Here is a 26,758-nt window from a genome sequence, read left to right on the forward strand (position 1 = left end):
TATATATATATATATATATATATACACAGTATATGGAATTTTTAACCATAATCTTCCTTAATTGTGTGTAAGTGTACAGTGTACATGTAAAACACACACACACGCACGCATGCACGCACGCACGCACGCACGCGCACACACACACACACACACACACACACACACACACACACACACACACACACACACAAGCACAAGCATGCTTGGACACAAACACACAAATTCATGGGAGTAACTTTGCGTGCACAAGGAAGCCTTCATCACCCCTAGTTAGCTAAACTCTTCTCCTTTCAAGCTAAAAACAATTATTCTGGCTCTTTTGTTGGCCATGAAGAAGTTCAAGAACAAAGTTAACACAACAGGCACACTGATGACACACTAGGGTATGTCACAGTGCTAGGCAGATTATGAGGTCAACAAAGCTGTAAAACTATTGACACTAGGTCAAGTGATGGGTCAGGATATGTGACATGAACATTGGACAGCAACAATACGCTGTACTGGTAATACCGTATAGGTGAAATGGAGGGGCAGGCCATGTAAAAGTCAATGAAGGATACTGAAGTTATTTGGTTACCAACTGCACAGGGCTGGTCAATATTGTAATAGCATTGCAAATAATGACACATTTTAGTGTTTGGAAACAACCTCTAGCCTTGAAGCAATTCAATTAATTAACTGCCTTTTCACAATTCTGATCTCTGAGAGTACATTCCACAGTTTTGGTGTATCATTAGCCAACCTAACACAGTTCTCAAATGCAAACTTGCATTGGTAAAATATTAAATTAAGCTTTTATAGGATCCTTAAGCAGTATAAATAGGGAACTACTTCTAACTTGGGATGGAAGTTAATTTTACGGATTAATGATCTGTGAGAATGACATTTCTGAAAGCTACTTTAGGAAAGCTTTATGAACTATAGAGACCTCTGATTCCTGCAGTCTCCAAATGTTTGATGAAGTCTTCATATTCCAAATTTTTTAATCTTTCTAACATTCATAATGATTGTACTTAATCGAGGACAAGTATCCTTCTGGTACACAGATCAGACTGTAGAGTACAACATTCTTGTACAGCATTCTCACATTTTTTAGCTAGCAACCTGAAGCATAGTTATATCTTATCCTATATTTGGAATGTGCCATGGCTGAAAAGTGGCTATGTGCTGTTATAGAAAACATTAACATTAGTTATAGGAGACTTCCATATTCTTTTCCTCTTCAGATATGTCTATACTGTGCAGTACAGTAATAATATCTGGAATATTCACAGTGTAACACTCAAGCTTGTTCCCATAAACCATAATGAATTGCTTTACACTCAGATAGGCTGAAGAATAACAAGGATATTTTGAGGAGATATTGAGTGTTTCCAAGTCCCTCTGTAGCAGTGAAGCATTTTTTTTGTACAGTGATCCCTCGGTTAACGAGCGCCTCGGTTAACGAGATTTCGGTTAATGATTTACCTTCCATAAGATTCTTAACTTCGGTTAACGAGCAATCCCTCGATTAACGAGTTTTTTACGAGCCGACCTCAACATGTTTTCGCTTGCATTTGGCGGTCCAGCTGTAGTATTAGTCCGCCAATACAGTAATCGGTTTTAGGGCTTAAATTCCTTTCTATTTTAGTAAATATCAAGAAGTTTATACTATTCAATGATTTTAAAAGTCTTATATCAAAATTTTTAGTCATTTTAACAATTATTTAACATAATTTAAGTACAGTACAGGGAAACTAGTTTTTAGCGTGCCAAACAGCCTGTCAACACACCATACAGGCGTCAGTCTCTGTGTCTTTTCAGTGGAGGTAACATCTTGCTTCAGACTCTCTTCAACATAAATGCTTTTTTTCTGTTTCCAGTCAAATTATTGGTCATTTTGAAATTTAATTTACATATTGACAATATATAATGCAGTGCAGTGTTGATTTAAGGAAAATAATCTTGAATTGAACCAAGAGAACTAAAATTTTATGGGTGAAATGGCACCATGGGGAGACTTCTCTTCCACCCCAATGCCTTCTCTTCTCCCTTCTCCTCCACCCCCATTCTAATTCCCATCATCATCATCCAGGAGCCTTCTACATACACACCTCAAAGAAAGAGTACTTTTCTACCTTTTTTGTTGAATTTAGGAAATTTTCGGTGAGCTGGAACCAATTACCGTACCCAAAAACCCATTGAAACAATGGTTTCGGTTAACGAGCAACCTGCTGGAACGGATTGTGCTCGTTAACCGAGGAACCACTGTATAACTTAATGTTAACTGTATCGATTTATACACTCATATGTGTATCCTGGCAAAACCAATTGTCAGACTTTACCCAATTCAGTCTTGCTTAACTACCGTATGCTTGAAAAGAAAGTTGTATACCACACAAAAGGCTTTCCTCTAATGCTTGATGAACAGCTTTTCCAGGGGCCTTATATTAGGGAAATGTGGCAAAAAGTCCAGAGAGATAAAGTCAATAAAACTCTTCTTACTTGATGATCTTACTATTTCATAACTCATGCTGATACTGTTATACAGCTTCTGACTGCTATGTGGGTTTTCACTGCTTCTTTTTTTACTTTTTACTTTTACCCTCTTCGCCACTGATCGGCTTGTTAGCCGCTTGGGCGATCGGTCACGTCTCTTTTCATTTATATTCTTCACCAAAAGATCGGCTCGCTAGCCACCTGGGCGATCGGTCACGTCTCTTTCACGCACTGTTGGCAAATACTGGGCATGCACCGGCTCCTGAATGTACCTGAACCTGCTCCAGTGTTGGTCAAGTCTTCTCTTGAAAGAGCTCACACTCGGTGCCGTCACAACACTCTCTGGTAGATTGTTCCAAGAGTTTACAACCCTCACTCCGAAAAAGTTTGCCCTCACGGTTTTCTGGACTTGCGGCTTCTTCAATCTTGAGCTGTGACCCCTTGTGGGGCGAGCGTCCGCCAGCTCCAAGTAAGGACACTCAACTGAGTAGTGCCCCCTGAGATGCTTATAAACCTCAACTAGGTCCCCCCTTGCCCGTCTGTAGTATAAGCTAGGCAAGTTCAGGCGCTCCAATCTCTCAGGGTAGCTGAGGTGCCGAAGTGCAGGCACCAGTTTGGTGGCCCTCCTTTGAACATTTTCAACCAACTGACAGTCCCTAGCATATCTCGGGGGACCAGATGGGGTGACAGTACTCCAGATGGGGAAGCACTTCACTCCTGAAGATCGTCACGAGGGACGGACCGTCTAGATATCTGAACGACCTTCTTATAAGACCCAATAATTTATTTGCCTGATTTACCTTCTTCTCACAATGGCCCGAGAACTTCAACTCATTGTCAACATACACACCTAGGTCCTTCTCACACACATGTAAATAATATTAGGCTTGTAGTTTCTACAGCCTCCTCATCTTCCTTTCTTACATAAAGGAATACTATCAGATCTCTTCTTCCAATGTTCTTTTGCCATTGGAATACCATGTAGAGTAAAAATGCTCTACAGTATCTGCAGTTTTCTTTTAAATACAAGTGAGTGTGTGTGTGTGTGTCTGTGTGTGTATGTGTGTGTGTGCACTACCAGTAGTTGAAGAAATATTTGCCTTCAACTGTTTCAACATTTGCATCATTGACATCAGACATCGTCACATAAAGCAACATGGAAGTCAAGGGTAGTGTTCCATTTGTAGCATAATCTTCATTCTTTTATCAACCACAAAAGGAAATAATTCATTATGAGTATCAACTTATTTACAGTCAAGTCAGATTTCTATTAATCTCCAGGTCTCTGAGGTAAAGACCTCAATCAAAGGCAGTCACAAATTATTGAGCAAAAAGAAGTGTAAATGTAGTAGATTTGAGAAGTCAAGCTTGGCCATACTTTATAATAGTTTCAAAGCACAAGGGAAGTGTGCATTCATATATGATTGAATATATGATGGTACCTCTTCAGCTATAAATAGATTTATAATTGGAAATATGATACAGTACAGTAAAAACAGTTTTTTCTCACTTCAGTACGTATAATGAATGGGAATAACGGCAGTAAATTTTGTTGCTGAGAAAAATACAGGTATGAAAATATTTCCTTCTGAGTTAAATTTACAGATGAGATTGAGTTCAAATGTTTGTTGTCTTCTCCAATGTTAATATCAAGGTGAATTAACAAATTTACCTTCACTGTGAATGAAAAAAAAATCTAAATCTAATTACAATAAAGAAAAAATAAAATCACAATACTGTACAGTAAGTCAGTGCTTAACGTCGTCCTGCTTAACGTTGTTTTGGTACTAATTTGCTGGACTTTAGAGACCAAAAATTCGTTTAACGTTCTGGTGATCCGATACTACGTCATTTTGCGTCGTCACAAACTACATTTTACAGTGCATCACCTGCTCTCGTCTGGCCGCACTATGCTCCCTTGGCTTGGCACAAAGTCTCAGTGACTCACCACCCTCTTCCTCTCCCGCCCTCCTCCGCTCCCACCCTCCTCCTCTGCTCCCGCCCTCCTCCGCTCCCACCCTCCTCCTCTGCTCCCACCCTCCTCCACTTCACTACCCACCACACACTTGCTCTACCACCTCCGCCCATCGGTGAGTACCAATACAAACTTACTACAGGTTGTACCTCTCTAGTCCGGCAACCTCGGCACCTGACCGATGCCGGACCATGGAAATTCACCCTCGAAACACCCTACATAAAGCATAAAAACGTAAGATCGGAAATAAATAAACAAGAAAAAGTAATACTGTTAAAATAATATTTAATTTACCTTTAATGCTACCATAATTATTCTTCCAAAGTGAAGTGATGGTACTGTAACTAAAATTACATTTGAGGTACATCAGGGATGTTAGCTATTGGGCAAACTAAAATAGTTCCGGACCATGGGAGTTTCCGGACCACAGAATGCCGGACTAGAGAGGTACAACCTGTACTGTAGTTGTATATGTATGCATTATTTTCTATAGAAATGGCAATGATTTTCTGTTTATGTAATGTATTTCATGGGGCAAAGGGAGGCTCAGGAACGTAACTGCCCGTATTTTATCTTTTTCTTATGGGGAAAATTGACCCCCTTAATCTTGTTTCGTATAATGTCGCATTTTTAGGAACGTAACCCCGACGTTAAGAGAGGACTTACTGTACTGTATTGAAAGAAAAACTTTGTCAAAGTTCTGTATTATCACAGGAGTTCTTCAGTATTTGCATAAATAGGGTAGTAAGGTATGTGGAAATTAAAAAAAAGAAAAAATGGAAAGAAAAGTAAGTTTGGTAAATAGGGATATGGAGTACAAATGGGCGATAATATTTGAAGGGGGTGTGCAACACGAAGAGAGACTTAATTGTAATTTACAGTAAATAAAAGCAAAGTAATAAGAAGGGAGAAGGAGGGGGAAATAAATGTTAGTTTGAATGAAAGCAATGTAGGAACTGAGATGTTTCAGAAATCTGGGAATGGATTTATCATCAAGTGGAACAAAGAGTAATGAAGTGAATCAAGTATAGTAGAGGTAATTAAATAATTAATAGACGCACTGAGAAAAATATGGGAAGAGAGAACCATATCAAATGATGGGAATGTATGAGGGAGTTGTTAACATTATGAAATGATCTGATGCAAGGTCTCAGAATGTATGAGGAAGAAATGAGTTCTATTACACAAATCATGTGGTTGAGAGCAATATGTGGGTTGGATAGGATGCACCCAGGGCCCATATTCACTAATACTTGTGACTTCTTTCACACTACCTACAACAGCCATATCATCCACAAATTCCATCTAGCTAATCTCCCATTTGCATCTAAAATCATTATTTACCGAATTAACACTACTCTCCATTACTGTACTTGTTTCCTCTCCATTAATGAAAATACTGAACAACCGAGGCAACATTACACATCCTTGATGCAGTCTCACTTTCCAACAGCATGTAACAGAGACGTGGCCAACAGCCCAAACGGTTTATGAGCCAATCAGTGGCAAAGAGGATAAAAGTAAAAAGTAAGAAAGTAAAATATCTGTATACAGTATAAATAATTTTTGGTTTATCTAGACGTGCTTGCTTCTGAAACTTTCTGCTCTTCCCCTAAAACATTCAGTTTTAGATACAATCATCTCAATAATACTGTATCTCTCCCATACACACTCCTTGGTATTCTCATTTATCCCTTAAAATAAAATATAACTTTTCCCTACAGTATAGAGTAACTATTAATGTTCTCTATGTTCTCTTCCATAACATGACGAGGTCATCCATAATATCCCTTTTCCCCCTCCCATCCATTACATTTTAACCACTCCTTGTGTATTATCATTCTTGAGCTTGCTTGCAGCCTGTCTCACCACTCTTTACTTACACATTACTTTTCACTTTTCAATGTGATAACATTCAATTCATAATATCCTAAACAGGAACTGTCTCATCTTTTACTAAGCAGTAGGTCAAGATGTTCTCACAAACACACACACACACAAATTAGGTAAGGTATCTGCTTGCTCCCCCACTGCTAATTCTAGAACTTTTCACAAACATTTGCCACTACATATACCCACAACTACCTATGTAATGCTGATTAAGTACACCAATATTTGTGATGTGACTAAAAATTAAGAAAAGATGGCTTCACTGTATCCAAAACTGGACTACAGGGAAAATTACCTAAATTTTAACATTATGGACAACCAATTTAAGTTGAAAAATGTAAAAGATATTCTTCATAACGTTGCTTCTAGCAAAAGTTCTCCCACAGCCCTGTGTCGCAAGTTGTGGGAGGACTTTTGCGGGCAACTGTACATGTGTTGAAGGAATGGATACAACCACAACCAGTGCCATCACAAAATTAATGCACCTAAAGGGCAACTATAGTGTGTATTCACTACCAACCTATCCTTAATAACTGGAATATACAGGAAAAGTTTTACCACCGTAAGCAGAAAGTTGAAGAGAAGCACAGAAACAACACGAGAGCAAAAATAAGACTGACTGAGCAACCCAAAGAGTGTGACATTGCAAGAGTGTGACCAAGCAATTCTATATGTATTCCAAGGCAGTGGTACCATATCTCAGGAGTCCATTGACAAACCCCTCCCCCTTTTTTTTACTGAAACATGCTATCAGAGAGGAAACAGACCATCATTAGCATGACTTTGGATGTTGAAAGAAAATCTAAGTCAAGGAAGTCTTGTTGCTAATCTGGCAATGTTTAAGTAACAGCTATGCATATGCAATAAGTTCATCGTTCTAAAAAAGAATCACACCACATAAAAGTCAACAGTCACAAGACAAAGTAAAGGAAGAGATAATGTTGACCTATCCCAATCAAAGTTTGTAGGAACAAAAACACTGCCATGTTAAATATTCATGTGACAAATTCATCATGTTAAGTTAGCTACTAGTATAAACATTTTAATAGGAAACTATACATACTGTATAGTGCGTGAATTTAAGGTAAATGCTGAAATTATTGATCATGAAAGTGTTGTGAAAAAAATAAAAGTGTACACAGGTGTAGACCTAACTCTCACAGGTAGACCTTCTTGGGTGAAAGTCTTAAATGTCCAGACCAAAGGTGTTTGCAAAGCTGCTGTTACAGAAATTGTCTTTGAAAACTTCCCTCTGGCCTTTCCAACCTATTGCAGGATTACTGTGTCCACAAAACAAAATAATCCTGGTTATGTAATTAGAGGCATTTTTTATGCTAAAATTAGAGCTCAGTTACAGCCTGCCATATTAAATTGCACTCAAAATTGTTCTTCTGCAAACTCAGGTGGTCCTACAGATCACTATTCAAGAGATTCTGGAGAGGCCACTGTGTGTTTAGATGTCGCCAGAACAAGTGCATCAGTTTCAGATACATTTTAATGGCAGGAAAAAATATAGCTGTATCCTGTACTAGTCCAAATTTTCTCTCAGAACAGTCACTGTGAGTCCCAAGAATATGTCTGGTAAGGGAATGATTCACATTCATGCCTTGTTGGGTGAAAAAGATCCTCTGAGGGAAATCAAGGATGAGACACAACAATCAAGACTGAAGAGTACGATACGCAACCTTCCCACCAATTCTGTACCATCTTGAAATTGTCTCCTGGGATGCCCAAAAAGACCTCTAAGGCCACTGACATGCTTATCAGACGAGAGGTGATGAAGAATCGGACAATTTCTGCAGCTGAAATGAAGAAAGCCACTACAACCTCCTTCAAGATGCTTAAGAACAAATGATTCAACATCAACTGCAAAAGGAACTGAACATACCATCTCATTATGATGCAAAAAAAAAAAAATCACAAAGTGTAAGTTAGATTATTCAAGTGCAGGAGCAACTTGGGAACTCACAGGACCTAAACCTCAAAAGAGAATGTATGGAATCAGACAAAACACAAGTTGTCAACAAGGAAGACATCAAAAGTACCTCGCCTGCAGGAAAAGATCTTGCAGATCTGGACAATGGAGATGGATCATGATTACAGTACAGTATTTCCAAACACTTACTGAATCCATGCCAAAATGACGTAAACTGGTTTAAAAATTAAAGGGAAAGATTTTCACAGAAATGTTCTTTATATAGGACACTGAACTGATGAAGCAGGTCTTACAGGGATAACACAAAGAATTTGCATACCGGTATCAAGAAGGCACTAGTACCTTGAGGCCTGGGACAACTCAAATAATTACTGGCCCCTTGGGTTATTTTGAAGAAGAATGAACTAATGTATGTGGATAATCCAAGATGTATCAACAGACAATGCATTAAGCTAAGTATGGCATTACATTTTAAATAATTGGCTGACTCACTGTGATCCTCAGAGGCTGCATGTTCTTGTCTCCATTGGAATTGCCTGTATGTTGGCCTGGCGAGTTAATGCTAGGCAAAGTAAAAATCCCGGTTCAGCGGAAGTTTGGATGTCACGTGATACTTGTGAGCCAATCATCAGTTAGCTCCCAAGATGGTGTCTGTCAGTGAAGAATGCTCTTTGGCTGATTGGCGTGTAAATCAGCGAGTTTTTGAGAACAAAGTCGCAGCTGTTGACATCTTAACACTCTTGGGGTTTTCATATGCAAACTGCATATGATATAAATTATCACTTTAGGGTTTCATGCACAAATCTGCGTATGAAGTAAAAAATTAAAATACAGGTAAGTGGTATCCCCGTTAGCCGAAATAATTGGTGCAGAGCACTTCCGGGAATGAGAGATTTCTGGGTTACGAGACGACTCTCTCAAAGCCAGAAAAAATCTCTCGTCCCCGGAATTAAAATTTTCTGGAAATTTATGGGATGGACTCCTGTATTGCCAAGAGGAGGAAGAGATATCCTCTCTTTTCATATTTAATTTACCCCCCCCTCTCCCACACACATCAGTACTTGGGAGAAGAGGAGGAATTCCTACAAGTACACACACACACACACACAGATGTGACCAACCGCCCAAGTAGCTAACAAGCTGATCAGTGGTGAAGAGAATAAAAGTACACTGTAAAGTAAAAAGTGATGATCATCCAGCTATGATACGAGTTATTAAGGATTTCACCTTTGAGGTGACTCAAGAGACCGATACGGGATAAACAGGGCCGTCCACAGATGTTGCACGTGTGAGGGCAACATCTAGTGTGGGAGGGGCGGCAGAGAGAACGCGCATGCACGCACAAACACATCAAGAAGCGTTCAACACACTGACCCTCTTGGATCTCTCTGACCATCACCACGACCTCATCTGCAAATTTGGCATGAAGCTTCTGCACCATCCTTGACACCGGCTCCTACTACCACCCGAGATCCCTTGTCCAAGAATTGCTGTACGACATCACAAGTGCATCCAGCCCATACGAGCATGAACTGATCGCTATAAGAACAGCCCAGTCCCAACCATTGTAAAAATTTTCAATAACCTGTAATCAACTAGTGTATTCACTCCCAGTCAATCTTACTTTTTGCACTGCCACAAAGTTGAAATGTCCTGTAGTTTGAGCCTCTCCCCACCTAGTTATTATCATATTTGTATCACTTATGTTACTTGTATATTATTTGAAAATAAAGAGACCCATTCCCCAATTATGTAACTGTATATTTTCAGCCTTCCGGCTGCCATGCTCTTTCAATTAGCCGTTAACTATTATTATTATTATTTATTATTATTGCACACACACTACTAATACTTTGCTGTCACTTGGAATCGCGTATGATGATCATCCAACTATGATACAACGATATGAGTTATTAGGGATGTCACCCAGGTTGGCGAGTTTTGAGGTGAATAAAGAGACAGATACAGGACCGGCAATGTCTTTCCGGCATTGGCGCTTGTCTGCCTCGGTTTGCAGTCGGGCTAACTCGAAAGTATTGACACCTTCTCGTGCGGTACTCCTCCAAGCGTTACGATGTGGAGTAACCAACTCCCAAGTGAGAGGGTCGATTTAGCACTTTTTCAGATTTGTCTCAAGGCTATCCTTATACCTTTTCAATTGCTCGCTGGCCTTATGTTTACTATTCGTTTGGTGACTGTAAAGTAGCTGCTTTGGCAGTCTACTGTCGTCCATGCAGGTAACATGGCCAGTCCAACGTAGTTCTTCATGGATAATGGTAGCCTCGATGCTCCCACAGTTGGTGTCAGCAAGAATACTGGCATTTGTTCTTGTCTTCCCAGCGAACTCGGAGCATGGAACGTAGACTATGATGGTGAAAGTTTTAAAGTGCCTTGGGGTGCCTCCTGTATGTGACCCATGTCTCACTGCCATATAGCAAGGTGTGGAGGACCACTGCTCGATATATGTGCAGTTTTGTAGATAATTTCAGCTCCCTACAGCTGGAGACACGATTTCGGAGTCTGCCAAAGGTTTGAGATGCATATCTGATCCAATGTTGAATCTCTTCATCGATGTCTGCAGTGGTGGACAGGTGGGAGCCAAGATACCATAAGTGGGCAACATTAGAGAGGGTAGAACTGTTAAGCTGGATGGATGGTAGAGGTGTGTCTGAACCATACTGTACTGTATATCCTTTCTTGATCAATAACTACCGTATATCCTCTTCCCTCATACAGTGTACAGTATTACAATAACACAAGTGTTACCACTTCTGCTGTTCCCAACATATATATATAGTATCTTGGTTCTTTCTATCTGTTGTACTAATGGTGCCTGCATTTTTTTTCTCTACATTATATATATATATATATATATATATATATATATATATATATATATATATATATATATATATATATATATATATATATATATATATATATATATATATATATATATATATATATATATATATATATATATATATACACACACAGTGGCCCTCAGATTCTGAACTCAATCCGTTCAGAAGATCGTTCGTTACCTAAACGTTTAACTTGAAACCATTGTTTCAATGGGTTTTGGATAGTGGTTCAGCTCACGAAAATTTCCTAAATTCAACAAAAATGGTAGAAAAGTTCACTTACTTTGAGGTGTGTATGTAGAAGGCTCCTGGATGATGATGATGATGATGGGATTTAGAATGGGGTGGAGGAGAAGGAAGAAGAAGAAGGCATTGGGGTGGAAGAAGTCACCCCATGGTGCCATTTCACCCATAAATTTTAGCTCTCTGGTTTAATTCAAGATTATTTTCTTTAAATCAACGCTGCACTGCATTATATATTGTCAATATATAAAATATATTTCAAAATGACCAATAATTTGTGGAAACACAGAAAAAAAGCGTTTAGTTGAAGAGAGTCTCAAGCAAGATGTACCTCCACTGAAAACAGAGACTGGCCTGTTTGCTGTGTTAAGGGCTGGATGCCGCGCATTAAACTAGTCACTTTACCTTCAATTTTGTTCAATAATTGTTAAAATGACTAAAAAATTGAATATTAAACTTTTAAAATTATTGAATAGTATAAACTTCTTGATATTTACAAAAATAGTAAGGAATTTAAGCCCTAGAACGATTAATATGTTGGCGGACTGATACTAAAGCTGGTTGCCCGGTCAGTGCAAGCGAAACATGTTGAGGTCGGTTAGTAGTTCGTTAGCGAAATTTTTTCGTTAACGAATTGAAGATCTTATGGAAGGCAGTTAGTTAATAAAATTACGTTAACGAGGTGCGTTAAGGGTCACTGTATATAGAATTTAATCCAGAATGAGCGCTAGCTTATACCTAGGTATGTTAATGCCTAGCAATAACTCGCCAGGCCAACATACAGGCAATTAAAACATCTAATAATTACTTATCGTAATATTAGGAGGACGCATTAAGCTACCTGGCATTTAATTGCAATTTTCAACCCCCCCACGCACCTCCATCCCACGCACTGCCACCGTCATCTTCTTGCCTGGCGAATCAGCTATAAATCCACAAGAAAGCTCTGCTAATTTGTGATGTAATAGCTGAAATACTACAGTAAGTGCCACGAGGATTTTATATTTGTATATGGTATTTATACATCTAAACACAGTAGAAATCGAGTGACTTTTATTTTGTTTATTTCTCTCAGATATTGTGTTTGGGACAATTTCTTATACAGTCGGTCAGCATAGTGACCACAGCGTCTTCTATTAAGTCGATATATCATTAGTGATATATCCTCTGCTTTCAAGTCACTTAGTGAATAGCGTTGTTTTTAGCCCTCGGCTCGTCTTCACTGAAAGAAAATATATATATATATATATATATATATATATATATATATATATATATATATATATATATATATATATATATATATATATATACACACACACACTGTATACAATTTTCTTTGTCCCAATTATACACGTACTAGTATGAATACCATGATTTATGTGGCTGTCTCTCTCCCTCCTCTTATGTTCGTTCACAAAACTTTTCGGGCTTGCGCCCTGGGTTTTCTAATTACTCTCAGCATGAAGGCCAGAGTTAAGTTTTTCTCATCATAACTCTTTTAGTGATGTCCTCAGTAGCAGGTTCAGCCTTTCCAGGCGAACTCTAGTGAGGCTGCTAGCCTGAGTGTTCCTTCCAGAATGCTAACCTCCCGGTCCTACTAGCAATCTAGTTATGTTGGGATGGACCTTGTATCCTTAATATGGGTTTTATGAGAACCATTCAGGGTGGAATACTCAACCCAATACATATTGCTAGAGTAATAGTGAACGATGTTGCCAATTGAGATCTATGGTAGCAGCTCAGCACTGTCAACCCTTCCGGGTAACGATGCTCACTCAGGCATTTTCGCTCAAGCTAATTAATTGCAGCGATGATGTCTGTGCACCCTGATTGGCAACAAATAGAGAACTTGATGATCCCTCAAAATATAATGCTCTAAATGAAGTTAGTTTGATTAAGAAACAAAGTTCATTGAGCTGAGGGATAATTGAGATAAGAGAAGGGAGAGGTGTACGATATAGGGTAGTGAGTTAGTTGTTTGTGATTGTCACACTGGTGACTTATATAGCAATAAGAGATATTAATGACAAAAAGAGTTCCTTATATGAACTTTCCCAGTATTTGTCGGCTCCAAAATATGCTGATATAAGTGAAAAAAAATAAAAATTTAAACCAATTGCTACTGCACTGTTGCTTGAAGAATTCAAATTTAGGAAGTTAGCATCAGATATTTGGTCTGCAATTATGATGTGTCAGTCATTGATTACGTTTGTGCTGGACTATGAGGACAGTTCAGAAGTAGACACATGATTTGCTGCTGCTATACAAGGGATTCCATATTCCCTGTACAACTCATTTTTGTAAATGTTGTCGAAAGCCCTAAAACTAAAAGCCCAGTTAAGGAAGCAAGGTGGTGTGGCGGTAAAATTAACTAATTCCAATAAAAATAATTTATAATACCCCGTATTGGAATTAGTTAATTTTAATGCTACACCATCCCGTTAAGTACAGTACTGCGGTGTCCCTCAGGACTCATTTACTTTAAAACTCGGGTTGAAACACGACGACCCTCTTCAAGGGAAGATATTGTTTAATAATAAAGGTGTTATACACCACACTTAGGTCACCCCTTGCCCGTCTGTAGTATAAGCTAGGGAAGTTCAGGAGCTCCAATCTCTCAGGGTAGCTGAGGTGCCGAAGTGCAGGCACCAGTCTGGTGGCCTTACTTTGAACATTTTCAACCAACTGACAGTCCTTAGAATATCTCGGGGACCAGACGGGGTGACAGTACTCCAAATGGGGAAGCACTTCACTCTTGAAGATCGTTACGAGGGACGGACCGGCTAGATAACTGAACGACCTTCTTATAAGACCCAATAATTTATTTGCCTGAATTACCTTCTTCTCGCAATGGCTCGAGAACTTCAGCTCATTGTCAACATACACACCTAGGTCCTTCTCACATTGTCTCAAATATTGCAGTTTCTTCATCCTGTTGGGACATATGATACGCCTCCTTACCGTTGGTATGCCCCAGGTGCATCCTCTTACACTTTGTGACATTGAATCTCAGCAGCCATTTCTTCGACAATTCTTGGAGCCCACAGAGGTCCTTCTGCAGCTCTTCACAGTCCGCTTGGTTCTTGATTTCCCAAAATAACTTGGTGTCATCAGCAAACATTTGTATGGAGGAGTGTACATCAGGCATGTCATTTATGAAACAAACAACAGCGGGCCTAAAACACTGCCCTGTGGTACCCCGCTTGTGACAGGTACGGATGATGATTTCGTGCCATTAATCACCACACACTGCTTGCGGTTGATAAACATTACTACATTACACACACAATACATGGTGCAATGTGTGCAGATCATGGCAATGCAGGAACCGGTTAATAAACCGGTATATTACTGCAGTATCTGCCACTTCTATACCTCCTGAACATGTTCCTTAAGAGCTTCCATATACTGTATACTGTACTACTACAACTACTTTTTATCACTCTCCTTTCTTTGTTTATGAACTAACAAAAAATAGGTCGATGAAAAAACTGGGGAACTGCAAATATAATTAATCCTTTGCAAGACTTACATGACCTGTGCACACAGTGTGTATGTATAAGTGAGTATGAAAGAGTGAATACTGTACTGTATTTATGAATACCCCTGTATTGTAAAGTGATGATGCAATATGCATGCATGCATATATATATATATATATATATATATATATATATATATATATATATATATATATATATATATATATATATATATATATATATATATATATATATATATATATATATATATATATATATATATATATATATATATATATATATATATATATATATATATATATATATATATATATATATATATATGTGTGTGTGTGTGTGTGTGTGTGTGTGTGTGTATACACAAGCATGTGCATATTTGATATACTGTACAAAAAGAGAGTTGTGTTAACATCTTTTGGAATATCTTTTGCCGACTTCTAAAAAACCTTTCAGTGAGAAGGTTGAGGGAGTAGTATGAATGGAAAATAATTGGCAGAAAATGCCAGATCTGAGTGAGATAAAGAACAAGAGGCCACACAGGGGTGAACACCAACCAAAATATATAGAAACCATGCAAAAAAATACAAAACTTTGGTAAGTGAACGACAATGCACATACAAAGCATAGGGAAAGAATATCAAACAATTGAAATATATAATACTAAGAAATGTGGGAATGGCAGCTTACTCTTCCCATTTCTAAGAGATATCTGATAGCATGTAAAAATTTTTTAACATATTTTTGAGTAACAATGATATGACTCATACATCAACAAAAACGTTTCCATATTATTAAACAATATTAAAATCTACACAGCTCTATTAAAAAAATATATACCATCAGATACCGCACAAAATCCATCTCCTAACAGCAACATCAACATCAAAAAATAATCAGTACTGCATGGTAAACACGTAAAACAAAAACATAAAAATAGGAAAACTACTTACCAACACCGGAGTAAGGCATGCCCGGGTAGGCTGCTGAAGGCTGCAGTGTGGCGGCTTCACCATTAGGGATTGGCTGGGCTGTTGAAGTGAATGTCTAAGGTTAGCCCCCTGGATAAGTAACTATTTACAGTTAAGCATTTTAGAGAGAGAGAGAGAGAGAGAGAGAGAGAGAGAGAGAGAGAGAGAGAGAGAGAGAGAAAAAAGCTGAAACTTGTGATCACCTTCTTGTGTAGGGTGCTGTGTCATGTAGTGTATCAAAAAACATCTTTGTAATAGCATTACAACTGTCCCTCTAATTGTGACTTATTAGCTTGTTGTTATACCGTGAGTATAATTTCAAAGGTTAGCTTTGTATTACTGTAAAAACAAATAATCTTTAAATTATTAATTGATCAATTATTAATTCTTTCTGTGTTGGTTTTTTCAGAAAATTTTATCATGTGCAATGTTTCTTTGTATTGTAAATACAATATAAGGTTATCTTCAAAGCAATATATAGGTACTGTATATTATATTTTCCTAAGCAAAGGAGATATCTCATCTGCTAAATATGCTCCTGTTTAATTAAGTTCTAGATATTATTGTTAAATCATATAAATCTTCCTGATTTTATTTCAATATTTTCATACAAAAGTAAAATAAAATAAAATAAAAGCCACAAACATTGTACTGTATTATGAAGCTAACATGCTAAACACTGAATACCTGTACATGTACTGTATTGTAATGAAAATTCAAATATACTTGTATAATACAGTTTTGCTGTTGATTATGTAAATACAAATACACTACAGTATCACTAAGTTCATACCAATACTACATGTGTACTTGAATATTGTAATTACATTTTATCATATATGGTACAGTAATCTATTAATGGAAAATAACTACTGTATACTGTAATACAAACTATGGTAAGCAATATTACAGTGAAGAATTTGTGTTGTTTTAAACAAGAAACAAAAATATCACTTTAAAATTTATGCTACTCATTTTGAAGTTATCAAAAGATAATCATAAAATTTATGTGGTAAACATATATCTACATCACAAACCAAAAACCAGATCAACATATGATATATCTAACAGTAAAATATGAATGAAAACAATAGAAGGTGGATAAAGACAAGTAAGAAAGAGACAAGCACATGATGACATATAAGCTAACATATAATGGATGAATGGTACAAAATAGACATGAACACTTCCTATATTAAGCTAAGCAAGACCTACACACCACCAGTGGGGGCGAGCAATTTGGACACAACCTTCGCCTTGGATGAGGATGGCAAGCATGTTTTGCCGAAATGGGCTTGAGCCTTAAGGATACATCTTATTTTAAGGAATCCTAAATAGCAAGGAACTACTATTCTAACGGGCAAAATGTGGAGGGATACAGAGATCTTAAGCTTATAGTTTAAAAGGAGCAAAAATCACAGCAAAATTATGAGGCAGAATATCATTTCTGTCCTTGAGTAATTAGAACAAATATGGCAACCATTATGCTGTGTTTTCTGCTCCTGTGAGTGGCTAACCTTGGGCTCAGCACGAATCCATGTTGATTGTAAGTATCTAATGTAATCTAAAATATCTCTACATACAGTTGCGAAGCCATGGTAACACAAATAATGAAAACTAAAGCTCAAGAAATATATTGGATAAGAATACAAAACTGGTAGACTTCTTTAAGTCACAAAACTTCTGGCAATATAAAATTATCTATTTGTACAATATGTCCTTTATCAATGGACATATTAAATATCCTTACATGACTAACAGTTATGCAAGGAGATTAACAATAATTACAATGTTTTCTGTCCACTGTACTGAAATAAAGTACTGTACCTATCATGATGCGCTCTCCTTCACAACAACATGTTAGTAGTAAGTACAAGATATTTAGTGCAAATTAACTTTAAGTTCGAATTCAATGATACTGTACTGTGCTGTGCTGTAAATGCATCTTTATGTGTACACTCACAAACAAGTGCAAACAAGTGTATGTGTGTGTGTGAGTATTTAGACACAAATGTACAGTTGTAAATTTGCAAATCATTGTGTACTTGCAATGGTATGAAATTTGGTTTCAACCTGCAAATTGTAGGTAATCATTTGGTGTATGGTTGTCAAGTGTTGGAACATACAATTATAACTGTGCATGGTTATGTGAACTTGTACAAATGAGCACTCTTATAAATGCATATGATTACTGGTATGCCTGTGTTTTAATGTGTGAATGTTTGTTTAGCCTTCTAATATAAAACAGAATCTGTTTAATGGTATGCATGTGAATATGTGTACATGTACAGTACACTAGTCTATATCCACTTATGTACTGTACTTCTTACTGCTAAGTGATTACTTTTTTCCTTTTCACTGTGGTGTACTGTATTGCATAGATGCACATAACACATAACTTATCGTCTCAATATGCTGTGAATGTGGGTTAAGAAAGAAAAATTTTCAGAACGAGACTACAGGTATGAAAAAGGCTTTCCTAATTGTTTCATATAAACTTGACCAATACATATGTTTCTTAACCATTTTAAATTCATCCCTAAAAGAGATCAATTAGATAATAGGAATTAAATTTTTTAACCCTGGCAGATGAACAAAATATACAGAACGAGTTGTAAAATTTAATCACAAAAGCTACAGTAAATATATGCCTAATCATCTATCGGTGCTACTATAGAATGTGGTCTACAAGATACAGTGGTGTGGTTAGGTTAGGTCAGGTTAGACTAAAGATACTGTATCTTTGTAGACTGTACGCTATAGTAGCACCCATCTACCTTTACTTTCTGGAGAAAGCATCCCAAATGCAGAATTCCATTTCACTAGTCTTGATCCTAACCATACAGTATGTACTCCATACTCTTACCTACTTAACACACTGAAACAAGAGGGGAGGGGGGGGCATTCATTTTACTCAGAATATAAGGTAATCAGCACCTGCACAAATTTAAAAGATTAATGTTCTGTTTGTAGGTTGCTGTTCTTTGAATTTAGTACAATTGAAAAGAATAAGTTCAGGTGAACTTCTCACTACTGAATATAAGAAATATATTTTAAAACCTTCAGGTACAAAGTGTATCTTGAAACTAATGTATTGTATTATGTCTTACATAAAATTTGAAAGAAGTTTGTACTGCATCTGATGGTCTACATAAAATCTTTGAATAGTTCCTCATACTTTGTCTCTCTATACTAATGACTTTAAGAAAGGTGGTGTTTCAAGACATTGCAATTTTTTTTTTTCAATACTTCTTCACAAATTGCTGCTGCTCGGGGATGGAATAATGCCCAGAATACATACAGTAAGCAACAAGTTGGCGATCAAGCTATTTTATTTCCATAATGCCCCTACTGATAGCTTGCAGAAACTCGCTCTAATATTTGCAGTTTCCCTTCAGGAACTGCCGAGGCCAAATAATCAAATGCCATTTTGAAGATAGGAATGACACACTAGAGTACTGAATTTGATGTCATCATTATATTCGAAAGGTTTGGCTTTTGGGGAAGCCTCAAACACAAAGAAAGGTTGCTTAATTTTTAGGTTATCTACAGGTCATAAGGGGAATTTACTGGGTTGATTAATTCTTTATAACAAAAGTAAATAGAAGAAATCTTAAACCCCTATACAGAATGTAATAAAAAAGAACCAACATGATTACCTCTCAAATTACAGAACATGTAATCCTCAACAGATTTGTACTAGGTGCACTTTTAAAAACTAAACAATGGTACTTCTCAAGACTTCCAATCGGGGTGCATAAAAATATAAAACATAAAAAGACCTAAAAAGCATGCATTTTTTCCCACTAAAAGGGGACTTTGATTATTTGCCCAGAACAATCTATAATAGGATGTGCAGTTATTGGAAGAATTTTGAAAATAAATACCTAACAGTTTATATGAATGCAATAGCCTGATGTACTTTGTGATCATCATTTCAGTCTCCAAGTAGCTGCTATTTACATCTTAACATATGTCTTAAAAAAAAAGACCTGCTCTTCTCCAAATATCATCCAGTATAGGGGACAAACTTACTGTTGTACAAAAATTTAATACTTGATATACAGTACCACTGAACACTGTAAATTCTCTGAAATGGTATGTAAAGCCTCATTACACCTTCAAGACAAAATGAACCTCTAAGTTTAAATAAAATTTTCATTTTCAGAAGTGAGAAGCTTGTACGTAGTAGCTAATATTATTAAAACTGATTAACTTTGAAAGATCATAACTAATGAGAAAATTTGTATTTCATTTGGAGAAGCATGTTTCTCCAACCTCTGAAGCCTTTACCCCACTGCACACTGGGTGTCCACTAACCGATTAGTGATAACTCCTTTGCATTTATCTTTTTGGGAAACTTCTGACCGGTAATAAATGATCATGTAGGTTATAAAAATACATGTACAGTACCTATAAATGAAAAGTTTCAGATAAAACTTAACCTAACCTAACCTGACCTGACCTGACCTGACCTACTTTAGGTATAATTTTGCTATTTTATGATGGGAAATTATGCCTTCATGAAATAGATAAAATTTTAACATGTACAAATTAAATTCCTTTGATTTTGAGCAATAAAAACAAAAAGTTATACCTATTCGACAACGACCTCACTTGCTTTTTAAGGCTTAAGTGCAATATATATATATATATATATATATATATATATATATATATATATATATATATATATATATATATATATATATATATATATATATATTTCATGTAGCTCCACAATGAAAACGAGGATATGATAAATCTTGATAAAATCACACGGGAAAAGGGAACCAACGGAGCACCTTAGCTTTCGTCTTTATTCAAGACATCTTCAGAGGCAACTGGATTACATGGACAGAGAGAGGCTTAAATAAACAAGGTGACCTTAAAAACATGAGGTCAGGTCATAATGATGTCATCCACTAATCCCCACACCAACACACACGTAGAGGAGCTTAAGAGAAGGGGGGTGACGTGACTAGTCTTGAATAAAGACGAAAGCTAAGGTGCTCCATTGTTTCCCTTTTCCCGTGTATGTATGTATATATATATGTATGTATGTATATATATATATATATATATATATATATATATATATATATATATATATATATATATATATATATATATATATATATATATATATATATATATATATATATATATATATATATATATATATATATATATATATATATCGTAATGAACTTTAACCTCAGGAATAAATAATATTCTTTTCTCTTTCTTTTCATAGGAAGAATTTCACTTTTTCCTGGCAAATATCTTGATACAGAAACCTGATAAAATTATAATTAAGCCAAAATATGCACAGTATAAACCCGAGCTTTATAAAGAAAAAAAATAAAGTTGACCTTGGCAACGCATCTGTATATAGCAGGCAAGTAACATAAGTATAGAGATACTGTTGGTGGAAAGTTTTTAGAAAAGTTCTTACGTGCAGCAAAGGTTTGAGGGAGGCCATTGGCAAACACAGCCCCCTCGCTCCCGCCTGGCTGGCTATTGGGCCCTGGCTGAGGAGCTATATTGAAATTCTGCATCGTAGGGGAAGGCATGGAGGGCAATGCGCCGTTTACGGGCTGAGCTTGACTGGCACCTGGGGAGACATTGCAACACTTATCAGGCGCAGAGCAGGTGGTACAGAGTCCACCAGGGGCAAAGAGCGCCTGAGGGATTTAGCCACCTGGGGTAGGGGACAACCTGGGATAGGGACCTGCATGGGGAATGCAAGCCACCAGGTGATGGATACCATCCAGAGGGCAAGAGCAACCTAAGGCAGGGCTCTAATTTAGGATATGGAATCCACCATGAGCTGAGAGGCAACCACAGTCATACTTCGACAAGTACCTGAATATCCCAATTAAATCTATAGTAGGAATACTCAAGCCTTGAGTAAAACACATCGCTTTATTGAAAATACAATATTTCTTACGAGAAGATGAATGCAATTAACATTCTTTTCAATATCTTAAAGGCTTTGCTCTGCATATATGAGCATGGTAACCCAATATTCCTCTACTAAACACTAACTTCTGAAAATTCAAAACTCAAACATTTTATTTCATAAGATTAACCCAATTCATTAATAACTGATGGAGCCACTGATATTCCAGATTACATTTTAATTAAATAATCACAGAACACAGTGCTCTGTGCATTTTTTTTATCTAGCCTATTGGTGTAACAAGTCCGAACTGTCAAACATACATGTTCAACCATATTCCCAGGGCCCAGCTTAACCTGAAATTAATGCACATATTTAGTGGAAGAACTGAATGGTTAGTAAGCATCCCATCACAGGGAAGTGACTGCTAAGAAGAGAAGATACTTCAATTTAACTAGGAGTGTTGCAGTCACTTCACTTTGATAGAACATTGCACCATAGACATCTCACAAAAGGAAGGAAGCTTTGGTAGACAACTTTCACATTACCATAGATTAATGAATGTTTTATCATTATGCTCACTCTAATATTTACATAAATGTTTTGTATATTAGGACCTTTTAATAATATATACCTAATTAGCAAACACCTACCAAAACTTACTCTCAGGAACATCAACAAACATTTACAGAGATAACAATAACAGCACTGGAATTTTGCAACATCAATAACAACAACAACAACACCAAAGTTGCGATGACCATTCAAACGGCGTTAACCAAGTTAATTATGATATCAAAATATATAAATACCGTTTATACTAGTTATATCAAACATATACACTGTATCTTGTAACTAAACATTCTTGATACTTCAACCCTAGTACTGTATCCACATTCTTGTATTAAAATACACTTTCAACCTGATCTCACAGAAAACTTTGCAAACGCCGTCCTAATTAACAAAGAAAGTGTGAATCACAGAGGTGCCACGAACACTAGACAGGAATTTATACACAAAAGAAACAAGACAGGGAAGATAAGGAGGGTTAAGATGATAAAAAATGGATTTTAGGAGAAAGCCAAGTTTAAAATGAACAAACAGGGATCTCAACATATTTTATCAATTACTGTAATTATAATGCTTTAATTATGTGATCTGTCCATTAACAAGATAACTTCCTCAAGGGTGACCTCGAGAACATATGTTGATTGAGCTCAGTTTTAGCATGTATTTTTCATTAAGAATTACTACTCAAAAGTGCACTACACATACATATTACAGGCAGTTTGCTTGTACAGTACCGATAAAAATGGTCACATCAAAAACCAATGTTTCAAAAATTTCTAGATCCTGTAAATGCCATCAAAGTAACTTGAAACTTTTGACCATTTAATTATTACTCTTGCACAAAATTTTGATCCTGCAAAGTTCATAACCCAGCACTATCTCCTACCAACCATATATGGATAAATGTGATGATGGGGTGAACTTAGTCCAATATGACTTGGTCATTTCCAGATAAGTACTCTAATCTAAAGCAACGTAAGCAAAGCCCGAATTCTTAAGAAATGATTTAAGACAATTGTGAAAGGCAATTGGCTGTCTCTGATTGCAGGTTTAGAGATGAGAACCAACCAACTGACAATCAAAATTTGACCTAGTGATGTATATGCAACCTAAAGTAAGGTTTTTAGAATTCGGGCGCAAAGTTCAGTGGCTAAACTAGGGTTCGTCTGGGGCTGACTCTCTACTAAACTTACCAACTTTTGAACTCTGTATGTCCCACACCAGTGGCACAGATGCTGCAAAGATGGAATGACGTCTGTTAGCGTCAGTCATGTATGATCTGTCTTGTAGGAGGTCTGAACGTCTTAAGTTTGATACTCATGATATTTGCAAATAAATGGAAATTTTTTTTTTTAGCTTTAACGATTACATATAATTCAGGGAATTTAAAGATAAAATAAATGATATATGCTCTATGATATGAACCACCAATGAAATGACTACTGTTCATGTATGCCAATTTCTAAATGAACTTGTGACCAGCAGCACTCGTCGCTTCCTTTCCCGGAGTGATGGTGCTGTACTATTTTCTATAACATTGTTTTGTACTAGGTCCACTGAATAATTAGGAAATGTAACGTGTGTGAGTGTAGTCAAAAAATGTGTCAGTGTTACCAAAGCAATTAACCACATTTTATTGAGTTCCATCTACAATTAAAGGCATCATAAGCTACACCCTTGTATGGTAGAACAGGTATATGAGGATAATTTTAATTTTAATTTCTAATGTGCTGTAATAAAGCAGCATAAAATTGTACAATATCAAGACTAATATCTCTACAGATATATTATGTAATACTGTTCAAGTTTACAATGGAATTCCTCACTACATCCAAGATGAAAAAAATGATCATAAAAGCAGTGATATTCCACAAGTATCTCATTCTTCTTGCAATTTAACAACAGTGATAACTCCCTGTGAAGAAAGGTGATATAAGAATTTAATGAACTAACTGACAGATGCAGGGAGGGGTCTAAGATATTACAACTATAGTTTCTGCCCAACTATATCATTGAAATTTCTTTCATACAGATTAGCCTTTATTATCAGAAAATCTGTAGTGTATTGTTCTGAAAGAAATTATGCAATTTCATAAAGTTTACAGGTAACATTAACAAGTTTGAAAATTATATGGGCTTACTTTACAGTTACTTTTCTAAGAAAAAGTAGCTGCCATTTTAGAAGGTAAAATATCATCAGTATTGAGAGCAAACTATCCAAGGGGCAAGGATTTGCATTCAATAAGAGACAATCCATGCTGCCCATTTTTTTTTGTGTGTGTTTAGCTTATAGACATTCTTGTATATAACAAGGGGTAAAGCAAAACAATATGAATCCCCTTGTCCCCTACATTTGCTTAATATGTTAATGGCTTAACAAACTTAATAAGTACATGAACTTGAAGAACACATCAAGATTCCCCTATCTCCTATATTTCAACTATACCTCATCATTGGTGTTAGATATCAGTACAGGTATAACAAACCTCAAACACAAACCTTGACCAAGTGGTAATGGGACATGAATGGTAAAGAAACTACATCCTCCCAAACTTTGTAGGTGACTGGATATTAAGAATAAATGAACAAGATTTCTTTATAGTGACTGACTCAGCAGTGGCCAAATGTGTACTAACAAATAAATACATCACAAACTAGTAATTTTAAACCTTAGCAATTTCTCAAGGTTATATATTTCATACCTCATAACAAATTGTTACAAACTTTTATATATGATTATTTACTGTACTGCCATTCCATTTTTTATATTCCCATACAAGGTCTGGCCTCATTGAGGACATCTGTCCATGGCTGGGCACTTATTTGAAATAACTGATTTAATTTTTTGTTGTTTCCCCCTCATGTTCTTCATGCCTCTCTTAGATATGTCTGGAGTGAAACTGTAAGGCAGTAATGTAATACAATACAGTACTGTATGGTACTATTTCAGCAAATAAAAATGTTTTGTGAAAATTCTTCATGGAAATCCACATTAAAAAGGAGTTCCAAAAAAGAATACAATATGTAATACATATGCAAACAAATTCATTAATAATAAATCTCACTTTTACTAGTTTATTCTAAAATTCTCTTAAGAATATTAAGATCTGCTCAGTCAGAACTATATGCCTGCCACATGAGCCTGTATGGAACACCATAGATTAAATGTATCCCTGTACACTACCACCTCATTGAGGGCAAGTTAGAGCTACAAGCTAGCAAAGGCTAATAAGGTGCTATTCATTATGGTATGCTCACAGCAGACCACTTTCAAGTGAGAACCCAGAGCTATTTTCTTGTGAGGATCATCCCACACATTGGAAAATGGCGTAAAAGGAATTAGCTTTAAAATACAGTTCATAAGTGCTTTAATTAACATTTTAATACCCTGTATTGTAAACACAAACCCCTATTTATTTATAACTATCATTACAATGTACAGGTATTCCATTGCAGTGAGAAGATTGATGATGCAAATAATAAAACTGGACAGGGCAGTATTACAAATGAAGACCAAGAGCTGATATCACAGACCACATAGGTCCACTTAGAGGAGAATGTAAGAGTACATGTTCAAATTGCTTTGTTCACTAGTTAATTACTTTCTTGAGCATCTTTATGGTACCATTCATCACAAAATTATATTTCTGCCAGGCGTGCACCAGCTATGGGTTCTGTTTTATGAGCAACATGGCTTGTATCTCAAGGTAATTTAGTGCATGTTTATAATTATTTATTTTTTGTATGTACTACTACCTGTAGTGAAATTCTGAGTATAACTCATGTGGTGAAAATATATTCTGGGCTATTAATCTAGGCTAGTCTAACATCTTGATACCTAACAATATCATCTGACATTAAAGCTGGAGTTTAATTCCTAGCAGCTATGAAGAGTTGTGGGATGATGACCATGAACATGCACACTAACTACCAAACACAGACAGCTATCCCATCAGAGGTAATGACTGGACACAAGCTAAACTACTATTTAACAAGACCATCCCTGTAGCCAGTATAAAATGAAATCTGACATTGAGAAAACCAATCAACAGCCATCAAGAGTACCAACAATACCAACACAGCATCTTATTCCTTACCAGAAGTGGGCGGGACGACTGGGCTGGTAATGCCATTGGCCAAGGGCGCAGCAGCATGGGGCATCTGGGTAGCAAGGGCTGCCATAGGATTGATGTAGGTACCCTGTGAAGCAGCAGCCATCAGTGCTGCCTGCTGCTGCATGAACTGCTGCTGTTGGAAAACACATACAAACATTACTTGCAAAAGAAAAAAGTCTTAAAAGTTTCCGGAAAATGCTTTTTATAAGTCAATTACAGAAATATAATTTAGATACTACTATGGGGGGTATGAAAACCTAAATACACATTTCATATATCAGCAGGAATACAGCTTATGAAGAAACAAT

The 26,758-nt window shown here is 36.6% G+C and overlaps 1 protein-coding gene across 16 annotated transcripts in view; it reads right to left on the reverse strand.

Annotated features, from left to right (window-relative positions):
- LOC121868794 (CUGBP Elav-like family member 4) overlaps window positions 1-26,758 on the reverse strand; it is a 227,719-nt gene that overhangs the window by 33,388 nt on the left and 167,573 nt on the right. For 12 of the 16 annotated variants that reach the window (XM_042369731.1, XM_042369717.1, XM_042369716.1 and 9 more), the window contains 4 exons: window positions 26,433-26,583; window positions 23,529-23,570; window positions 21,319-21,477; window positions 15,843-15,920 (listed from right to left, as the gene is read on the reverse strand). In XM_042369731.1, coding sequence (XP_042225665.1) covers window positions 15,843-15,920; window positions 21,319-21,477; window positions 23,529-23,570; window positions 26,433-26,583 — 430 coding nt within the window. The remainder of the gene's footprint in view (window positions 1-15,842; window positions 15,921-21,318; window positions 21,478-23,528; window positions 23,571-26,432; window positions 26,584-26,758) is intronic. The other 4 variants (XM_042369720.1, XM_042369722.1, XM_042369724.1 and 1 more) reach the window with 4 other exon arrangements.

The sequence above is a fragment of the Homarus americanus genome, unplaced genomic scaffold (genome assembly GCF_018991925.1).
Source record: "Homarus americanus isolate GMGI-L3 unplaced genomic scaffold, GMGI_Hamer_2.0 scaffold30535, whole genome shotgun sequence".
NCBI lineage: Eukaryota > Metazoa > Arthropoda > Malacostraca > Decapoda > Nephropidae > Homarus > Homarus americanus.